Below are 10,451 nucleotides of genomic sequence, written 5' to 3'. Positions count from 1 at the left end.
ATGAAACACGCAGTGGCAGAACACGTGGCTTTTTGTAATATTTGTCAGCGAGTCAAAGCTGAGCATCAGAGACTAGCAGGGTTGCTATAGCCATTGAAAGTACCTGAATAGAAGTGAGAAAAATTAGCATGGATTTCATAGTGGGTCTATCTCAAACTCAGTCTAGATATGATTCCATATGGGTCATAGTTGATTGGTTGACAAAAATAGCTCATTTCATTCCAGTCAAGGAAACCTACAAAAGTTTGAGACTAGTTGAGTTGTATATGTCCAGGATTGTGTGTCTACATAGAGTACCCAAGATAATTGCATCTGATCGTGATAGTCAATTTACTTCACGGTTCTAGCAACACATACATGAGTCTATAGATACAAGGTTGAATTTTAGCTCAACATATCATCCGCAAACTGACGGACAAATAGAAAGAGTAAATCAAATCCTTGAAGACTTGTTGAGGGTGTGTGCCTTGAAGAATAGTAATAGTTGGGACAAGAATCTACGTATGCAGAGTTCTTGTACAATAATAGTTATCAAGCTAGCTTCAAGATGTCTCCTTTTAAAACCTTATATGGAAGAAAGTGTAGAACCCCATTGTTCTAGAACCAGACCAGGGAAAGCCAAGTTTTTGGCCCAGAAGTTCTGAGAGAAGTAGAAAGACAAGTACAAGAGATCAAAGATAATCTGAAAACTGGTCAATCAAGATAAAAGAGTTATGCAGATAATAGATGCCGAGAATTGACCTTCGAAGTAGGAGACTTCGTGTATCTCAAGGTGTCACCAATAAGAGGTCTACGTAGATTCAAGGTCAAGGGAAAGATTTCACCTCGGTTTATTGGTCCGTACAAGATACAGGAAAGACGAGGAGAAGTAGCTTACCAACTTGAGTTACCACCTCAACTCTCAGGAGTGCATGATGTTTTCCATGTGTCACAGTTGAAAAAGTGTTTGAGAGTTTTCGAGGAACAGCTACCGATAGAGGAACTAGATGTGGAAGATCTCTCCTACTCAGAGTATCCGGTCAAGATTCTTGAGATGTCAGAACAGGTTACCCGAAACAGGCAAGTCTGTATGTGTAAAGTGCAGTGAAAATATCACTCAAAAGAGGAAGCAACCTGGGAAAGAGAAGATGATTTGAAGGCAGAGTTTCCCCATCTCTTCTCCGATCATTCCAAATCTCGAGGACGAGATTCAACCTAAGGGGGGTAAGTTTGTAACACCCTAATTTTTCAACTTTTTGCGATAGTTTAAAATTTTTCTAGAATTAAATAGGAGTTGTAAATTTTATTCAAATAGAAAGAAATTAATTTCTAAATTTAAATTGCCATATGTTATATTTATGTTTGATACATTCATGTTGTCGTAGTTGCAATAGATTTTTATGTGTGGAAAAGGTTTGCAAAATTTCAATAGATAGTGCTCATTTAAAACCCTTTGTGAAAATTGATTTAAAATAAAAAGAAAAGCATTTTCCAATCCGTTTTTCCTTCCCAGCCCAACCCCTCCCTTCCCTTTCTCTTCTTCGGGCCACCCTTCCTCTGTCTCCCCTGCATGGGCCAAGCCCATTGCAGCCTTCCCTCCCCCTCCTCCTTCTCTCTCGGGCCGAGCCCAAGCGAGTCGGCCTGCCCCAGCGCTCGAGCCACCTCACTCTCACCCTCTCTCTACCATGTGAGACTACGCTCGAGCCGCCAGCCACCCAGTGCCTGAGCCACTAGCCACTCAGACCGAGCTAGCCCCCTTCCTTCTATCCCCCACCGGCTCAATCCCCTTCGTCGACCACCCACTATGATTGCCGCACCCTCTCCTCTCCCCAAAATGGCCAGAATCATTGCCTTAACCCTCAATCAAGTGCCCCGCCCGTTTCCCCCTTCCTTATCTCTCTCTAATGCCGACTCAAAGCGAATGTGTCCGGCCATTAAGGCCATTAACACTGCCGAATTTTTCTCCAAGCACCGGCTGATTCAGTCTCCCTCTCACGTATATAATCTACCCTTCATCTTCTTGTTGAGGTTTCACACCCTTTCCACCCGCTCTCGCCACTTTTCCCACTTGGATTTGTCGATGTCATCGTGTTCTTCCCCATCTCCGGTGAGTGCTATGTCGAGTCAGTTCTCCGCTGCTAAGCTCCCACTAACCGAGCCATCTCTCTCTTCTCGTGTGTAGGTGCTCGGGGATCCTTTTGCACTGGACCTCGGTCACTCTCCGCCGCCGGACACCACCCGCATCGAGCTCGAGCTTCACCGACCACCTCTCACCGTCACTGGCCTTCCACCATCCCTCTCCGCCGTCGAGGACGCTGTGGTGAGACTTCCATGTGTCTCCCTCTCTCTTTTGCGTCTTTCCTCATCACCTTCGGAGGGCGAACACGTGTTATCACGCGTCTCTGGCGAAGCTTCGGTCGTGCGCCACTATTGGCCGGCCACCGTCCTTGTCTAGCACCACCGGCCCAGTTCAAATTTCCCCTCCCCTCTCTCCCGAGTCATCTGATCTTGATCAAGTGGCTCAGAACGCATACCCCTTCGCATATGTGTACTCGGTCCACCGTGGACCATGGACCGGCCCTCAGGCCATGGTCCATGGGTCCATGGACCTTTTTCACAATTTTTTCATTAGAAAAATAATTCCTTTCTTGCTTTATGACGTCATAATCAAGAATTTCAATATAAAATTTATTCGGTTTATTCTTTGATATTAAGTAACATTTGCGGAAAAGCAACTAGAACTTCAAAAGCTTATTACTTTTTGCTCGTAGCTCTGATTTGGGTGATTTTCACGCTCAAATTCTTGTAGCGATGTGTAGAATCTTTTATTGGGTTTTTTTGCCTAGTTTTAGTACTATTTCGTGTATTGTTCTTAGTAGTTTTCTTGTATGCTTCTTCGGTATGTCGATTAGGAGGTGATCAGTTCGTGAACCTATAAGATCAAGCTTTTGAAGACTTCGAGCAACCCTTAGTTGAAGGCAAGTGTCCTTGACCATCTTGCTCCTATTTTTTAGGATTTATATATAGTTATTTATTCCTTCATTGCATGCTTGTCTAAATTGGAATCCCATGTTAGGGTTTTCTAGTTTCTGTGTGATTATCATTGTCGTCGTTGATGAGTCATGGGATATGAAGGGTAGATGTGCTAGTTGGTGTCATAGTTGGGATAAATGTTAAACTTGACTAATGTTTATGCAACAAGAACCGGGTCTGGTAATTTTTTTAGCAACATGGTATAGGGATCCTAATAGATTGATTGTGTGATGACGGTGCAGAAATGCACGTGTGTGAGGAATGCATAGTTGGTTTATGGTTGTTCCCGTGTGGGGTCCTAAGGACTGATTCTTGAATCTTGTAACCAAGTTAAACCACACAACCGTGAGGCTTATATGGGTACGTCCTGGCCAATTAATTAGCCACCCATTCGATGTTGTGGGCACCAGTGGACGGTTGAGTGGGACAAGGGAGGCTTCTGTAGTGATAGAATCACTGTTAGTAGTGAAATCTTAGTGGGTGCCTACAAGTCGGCAGGAACTTTGTAAAGACCTTGTAGTGAGACCCCGACTTTACACCCCGGAAGTGTGAAGCAACACGGGAATCACGGGTCGTAGGGAAAGCTGTGCAAACTCTGCATAGTATCAAATTGATCGATCAGCTGTGCTCACGGTCAAAAGCGGCTTGGACTTCTTCTTGATTAGTTGGGATCAGTGTTTTGGTATGGTTGGTCGGCTAGCTGGGTAATGGAATTACTTGGTGAGTCTTGGTAGTCGAATGAAATCCAATGAGTTATCCTTCTTGTTATAGTTGTGTCTTCACTCTTAGTAAATAAGATGCCTGTTGTTGGAGTCATAAGTTAAGGTTGCTTAGTGCAGTTAACCAATATCTAACCCTTTCTTGATTTAAGACCAATATCATACTTTCCTACACTTACGGAGTACATTATGTACTCACACTCGTTGCTCCCTCTCTTTCATTCTTCTGTTGTTTAGAAGCTGTCAATGAAGTTGCATCCTTCGATGGAGACGACTTTGACTCGAAGGTCCAATTCAAGGCTGGTGTGCCCCCTGGTTGATCCCTATGGAAGATGGAGACCCTCTGGCGCTGGAGTTTATCTTTTCGTTGTGTTTTTCTTCTACACCCTCGGATCCTTTTATAATAAGTTATAACATTATTATAATAAAGGCACTATGATAATACACTGATGATGTAACACCTGCATGAAAACTTAATCCTGATATTCATGTGTTGTACTTGGTTTTATTCTTTTAAAACTGAGTGTTACAGCAGGGGCCAGCACCCCCAAGAGGAGCAGGAGCGTGATGTTGGGTTAGCGTTTGGCGGCACCTGTAGTGGAGCCCAACAGGTAGCATACATGCAGGGAAGAGAGATATACAGAGTTAGTGAAGTTTCTAAATTGCAAGGAGAACAGCTTAATAAGAAACCAAAGGAAATTAACGGGACTGTTGTGTTGATTGGCAGTGGTAACAGAGAAAAAACAAGGTGGTCACATGATTTTTCTTAAATATTTTTTATCAATATCAAGTGCACCTTTCTGGCATATTCTTGTTTTTCGGTACTCTTTGGGAATGCATGACATCTCACATACCCATGATGGTGACTTGGTGAGCACAAGCAGTTTTTAATTACAATTTCAGTTTTACCCCATTTTTTGTTAGATGGTGGAATGCCCCCATTTGAATCCTTTTCTTTTCTTCGAACAACATATAAGATATGGAATGATTCTTATTCTTTGTTATGTCATACAGGCAATTGGTAGGAACATATACAATTAAGGATGGCTAACTTGGTGTATTTTGCTGCAAATAATTTAGAGCCCTATTGTTATAATTGTAATAAATGAAAAACTGGATTGTATGTGACTTGCCATTTTCAATAAACCTATGTGTTATCATATAAACATCTCTTTAAGATATTGGTCATCTTCACATATTTGTGTTTTTTGCTTAATTGCAATTTTGCTATCATCATGATGCATTCTTCATAAAACATTATCAGGTTTAGATCACGTGACTTACACATGCAAGCTTACTAGTAGTATTAGAATATACGTGTTTAGGCCTAAAACTAGAATGCTTTCACAACAGTCTATTTAACTTTTCCAAATATCGCTTGAGTTCACCTGATCTGCTAAATTTTTTTTCCTTTAACCCTCAATGCCACTTTACCCCTTGTCTGGTTTGCAATATCGGTTTTGTGACCGAATCTGGTTTTACTTTTACATCTACATGGAAATCAAGTCATCATTCTAAAGCTGATGTGCACTAACTTTACAGAAGTCACCACCTCACCTCTCTTCTGTCACCTCCAAGCAGGTCCTACTAGTCAACCTATCTCCTTTTTTCCATCCTAGCTCCCCTTCTTTCTTCCCTACGCCATCTCTGCCATTCAATCCTGTCGGCTTTGCCCTTTTTGAAGCTTCGAACGCCGGCCCTCCACTGTGGCGCCACCTTCTCCCTCGAGGACACAGGGAAAATTAAGTATTTGGCATCTATTTTATCGTCTTCAAATTTTTTCCACAGGCAAGAGAAAAAAACTTACTCGTGTGCCTTTCACCTCTTTTCTAGCCATCTCAATGTTCCAACGTTGCACGGCATAAAAAATGACGAAGGTGCCCCTACATGTTTCAACTAACTCCCATGAGCACACACAAGAAAAACTGCTCCTACTTCAGCCCACCTGTCAGAGCCCGCACTTGTGTTGGTTTTGTCCGAGCTTGTACTGCTCCAGCTGGCACCACTAAAACAAGAGGAGAAAAATCAAGCCTCAAGTGGGAAGAAAAAAAGCAAAGGAAGATGATCAAGTTGAGCAGCAACAACAAACTACACCTAAAACAAGAGGAGGAGTAGCAACAAAGCAACAAATATAACAATATTGCCTGACAGTCCTAAACCAGTCACAAGGAGATAACTTGATTTGATTTCCTAAGTTGTTTTCCTGAACCAACAAATTACCGATCAAAGTTATCCTAACTTGTTTTGATTTTCAGAAGGTTGGCACTAGAAAAAGGCTAAAGTTCAGCACAACCTACCCAATCTACACCTAACAAGTCCCAGCAACGGGCATTACCAACAAAAATTGCTCCCAAGAAGAAGCTGATTCCCAGGAAGAAAAAGGCTTCACCATCCAAGGCTTGATGTTAAGCTGTATTGATGTGTTAGATGTTGTGAACTAATCTTTTGTGTGATGTTAAGCTGTGTTGATGTGCTAGAGCAATCTTTTATTTCTCCAAATGAACTAAGAACCTGATATGTAGTTGTGATGTTAAGCTATTATGTAGCGTTGAATCACCTTTATGGTGTATGGCCCTTGAATCACATTGTGATCTTTTGTTAAATTGTGATCACGTGATCTAGGGTTGTATGTGACCTTCCTGTTATGTGACCTAGGGCTGTTAAATGGTTACTGTTTTTATGATGTATTAGCTGTTTTTGCTTATATGGGGATATGTAGTTGCTATGCAGGTTTATGAATTTTCAGACAATATATTGTCTTGGTCATGACCTGGTCATGTTATGAATTTTCAGACAATGTAGTTTTGAATTTTCAGAAAATGCTCATATTGTGATCAATGGTCACCACAGAACTGAACAAACAAAACTGGTGTTTGAAGACAGAACAAACAAGACTGTTTATGAACAAACAGAACTGAATAATAGCTGATTGAAGAGCTCCTAGTCGTGGATTCAGATATAATATTAGTGTCACCTTTTCTTTCTTACCATGTAGTTACAAAGCAAAGCTAAGAAATTCTTTAAATGGTAAATCATGTACACCAGATCGAAGTTTGAAATTAACAATCAGATGGTGAATCATGTACATCAGATCTTCAAAGGTATATGTCCTCATTCTATGAATTCTCAAGCTGTCAGGTGACATTCCTTCAATTCTCAAGCAGTCAAGCTGGCACGCTTGAGGATCAAGCATGCAGGGGTAACTTTGTCATTTCCAATACCGTGCCACATTAGAACTTCTAGGAGGTTAGAAAAGAGATAAAAATGGCATACGAGTAAGAGTTTTTCTCTTTTCTGTGATAAAAAATTAAAGACCATAAAATAATGATATTTAAAGAGTGTACATTGACAGGTACTCTCTCTGTTTCGTAATGTTTGTTCACACTCACCATTACGTACAAACTAAAAAATACTGAAATCGAGTGAAAAAAATACAGTGAGATGACTATACTACCCCTAATCAATACAAAGATGAGAGTAAGTAACTCATCAGCATTAGAGTAAATACATGCATACACTTAAGGGGCATAGCAGAAAAATAAATCATAAAACATCCTTTGTTACCGCAATAAACAAATAATTTAAGACAGATATTTTCGAGACTATAGATAAATATTGCAAAATAGAAGAAATACTTAATTTTCGCGTCCCCCCCCCCCCCCCCCCCGCCCCCCATATTCCACTGACCAGATCCAATGCCTTGGTCGTTAGAGATAAAAACGGAACGGTAAATTTCTGAATCGACAGCGCCGGATCCTGCTGTGAGCCGCAAATAAGCCCTGTCTGTCTGTCTCACCGGTGCCGGCCTGCGCATCCATCGGCCCAACGCGTCCGACGCCATCCGCTCCTCCTCTCCGGTCGACGGCAACACCAGGTTCATCCCCGACGCGTCCATCCATCCTACACCTCTCTCTCAAGTTGGGATCCTCCGCGATCTCCCACCAGCCCCTTCTTGCAGATCTGCGCTACCGCCGCCGTGGTCTCACCTGCTGAGTAGCGCGACCCTGGCAAGAGGGTGTTCTCGCTTCACAAGTCACAAGCCAGCGCCCAGCACGCAGGTTAGATGTGGATTACGAGCTCCCTCTCCAAGTATGGAGTTGCTTTTGATTCCAAAATACCTTTTTTTATTCATAGAGTTTAGGGATTTTTTTAAATTAGGCTGAGTATAAACCGAATGATTTGTGAATGTAGATGGTATGAAATCAAATTGTGCGATTCTTCTATATAAACATATTTTTCTATACCACGTTGCTTCGTTTGCTAATGTGGATCGTGGTGCGCCTGCTCCCAAACTTTATTCTGTTGAACAACCACATGGTGAATCTGTTGTACTGGACATTGAAATTGCATGTTCACGTGCTAGATAAATTTCTTATATATGCCACTGCACAAAATAGAGTGGGAGTTTTCTTGTTCTTATTTCGACTTTAGCGGCTACCTACTATGATCAATAACCAACTTGTACCGAATTGAATAGTTCCGCAGCAGCACTCTTTTTGGTACAAACGAGTTAGTAAATCCATGGCTGAATTGTTTTGAGATTTAAAATTAGGTGCATTGCTACTCTATGGGGCGCTTAAATTTATGGAAAACATTTACTAACTCTGCCTTTTGGATCTGAAGCAATGACCAAAATGTAACTTGGTTCATTGTGTTCTGACCTTATGATGGACGATAGAAGCATGGCTGTGTAGCAAGATTTTTTTAATAACATTGATCAAATGATCACATAAACTAACACAAATGAATATTCAATGTGATAGTACATTTGCATTTTTCAACAGCTAAGCTGTCAATTTTGTCATTTGTGTTTTATCCGATGATCACTACTATTATTGAATAGGGCACAAGATCAAAACTTCATTATTTGGATTTCCTTTCAACGATGTTCTATTTTGTTTGTAAAGTAATGCTCATTTGGTTGCTCATATGAAAAGGGAAAAAAAACAGAGAATGTTGTTGTCATATTGTTGGTGAATAAGCTATATATACAAATACAACTTGATGTGAACTTTAAGCTCGTAACATGTGCATCAGTGCAAGTAATGTAAACAGAAAATATTTAAATGTGCTGCTTTCAACCAGGGAAGCAGAACATCCTGCATTTCAGCTGATATGTGTTGCATATGGCCAACGTACAGTTTCATTCCTAGGGTCCTAAGCCGCTGGACCCAAATAACTTGTTCATTGTAGTAGCACAAGCATTCCTGCCCATTCTTTGTAACAAAAAACAAGTTAGGGCTTCCATTTTGAGTAGCCAGTTATCTGTGATGAAGCAACCACCACATGTTGCTTAAGGCTTCACGTGTGAATGATGGTATAGTTAAAATGAGCGGCCACAAAGACAGTAAGCTTAAGGCTTTTTATGGAAAGATGTGGACCGTCTTCCTGAGTGGGTATAGTAACCAATACAGATGCATATCAGCTTACTGTGCCTTGGACCAAGCAAAGTTTGATTTTCTTTTTATAAAACTATTGATATTCCCTAATCCTAGGCATTCAACTTTTGTAGGATGTTGTTCCACTATGTTATTTGAGAATCTATGTTGCTTACAGGAAACTACATTATCATATCATGTTCGGTACAAACATACAACTACAACAGAATAAACACAAGATATAAAATGTGAGTTTCATTTTTGAGCGAATAATAGGTGAATCATGTTTTCTGCAACGTCATAGTGAAATGCGATACTTGTAGGTTGTTTGATGCTTTCAGGTGTAGCAATTCGGAAGCGCTATTGTAATATCAGATTTAATGCCTAATATCACTTTGCACAGCGCAGTAGCAACTCCAGCATATCTGGATGTGCAATGCCTAAATTTGGGATATAGCACTTTGTGACAGCACATCATAGTATGAGTGTTACTAAGCTAGTACTGTTTTGTTTCAACAGCATTTTTTCGTGTTTATTTCTTTTGCATTCATTTGGGTGTATTGCTAAAACAGGCCTAGCAGTGGAGTGGCTGCTCGTCTCCCTTGAGAAAATTTGGAGTTCTAGCAGTCTAGTTTACTTTTCCCATACTATGTTGTTTTGATGCAGTTCTACTTTTGCGCAACTCAAAGTAATGAACCCATCATAACGTAACTGAAATTTGCTTTGGATTATCATGATCATTCATTAGCCAATTTATGCCCCTAACCAGTTTGTTAATTTCAATAATTTTCAGAAATGGAATTGGGCGATAAGGCAGTTGGTTTTCTGTTGACTTTGACAAGCTTATCCATCTTTAGCTACTACACTTTCTGGGTCATTATCCTGGTTAGTAACTTCTACGCCTTTTCAATTTCAATTCAAAAGAACTTTTATGATTTGTTTCTGAATAGTTATTTTGTTCTCTTGTTCCCACCTAGCCATTTGTTGACAGTAACCACTTTGTCCACAAGTACTTCCTGCCTCAAGAGTATGCGATTTTGATACCAGTGTTTGCCGGCGTGCTTCTCCTTTCGTTCTTGAGCGTCTTTGTGGGCCTTGTGATGCTCAAGTCAAAGAAAAAGAAGAAGACCACTTGATTGGGTTTGTAATATTGTCATTGCCACTGTTATATTCTTCGTCTACTATGATGAGATCGTGAGTTTGGGGTCAGCATAATTGTTAGGAGTTTGGTTTTGCATACAGTTGCATCTTATTGGGTGGGGTTCACTTGTAACGGCCTTAGAATTATATGGTCTTGACTCATGGTTGATGACAACTCCCAAATGTGCATTCTTAACTCCAC

General features: G+C 40.8%; 1 protein-coding gene across 10 annotated transcripts; it reads left to right on the top strand.

Annotated features, from left to right (window-relative positions):
• Window positions 1-7,459: 7,459 nt before the first annotated feature.
• LOC133886614 (dolichol-phosphate mannose synthase subunit 2) lies at window positions 7,460-10,450 on the top strand. 10 transcript variants are annotated; one of them, XM_062326331.1, is made up of 4 exons: window positions 7,460-7,605; window positions 7,690-7,794; window positions 9,896-9,994; window positions 10,087-10,450. In XM_062326331.1, the coding sequence occupies exons 3-4, from the start codon at window positions 9,905-9,907 to the stop codon at window positions 10,243-10,245; spliced, it is 249 nt and encodes an 82-aa protein (XP_062182315.1). In that variant the 5' UTR covers window positions 7,460-7,605; window positions 7,690-7,794; window positions 9,896-9,904; the 3' UTR covers window positions 10,246-10,450. The 10 variants fall into 10 exon arrangements, with proteins under 10 accessions (XP_062182315.1, XP_062182316.1, XP_062182314.1 ...); XM_062326332.1 differs by having other exon boundaries at window positions 7,690-7,820; window positions 9,903-9,994; XM_062326330.1 differs by having other exon boundaries at window positions 7,690-7,820.
• Window position 10,451: the final 1 nt, after the last annotated feature.

The sequence above is a fragment of the Phragmites australis genome, chromosome 12 (assembly GCF_958298935.1).
Source record: "Phragmites australis chromosome 12, lpPhrAust1.1, whole genome shotgun sequence".
Taxonomy (NCBI): Eukaryota; Viridiplantae; Streptophyta; class Magnoliopsida; order Poales; family Poaceae; genus Phragmites; species Phragmites australis.
The sequence above is the reverse complement of the archived record's forward strand: the minus strand, read 5'-3'. Positions and strand labels throughout refer to the sequence as shown.

What these genes read in the sequence shown, in the direction of transcription:
- LOC133886614 (XM_062326331.1), top strand. Translation starts at nt 9,905, where the DNA reads ATGGAATTGGGCGATAAGGCAGTTGGTTTTCTGTTGACTTTGACAAGC. An exon ending in CTTTCTGGGTCATTATCCTG is followed by an intron (nt 9,995 to 10,086) that starts GTTAGTAACTTC and finishes GTTCCCACCTAG; the next exon opens with CCATTTGTTGACAGTAACCA.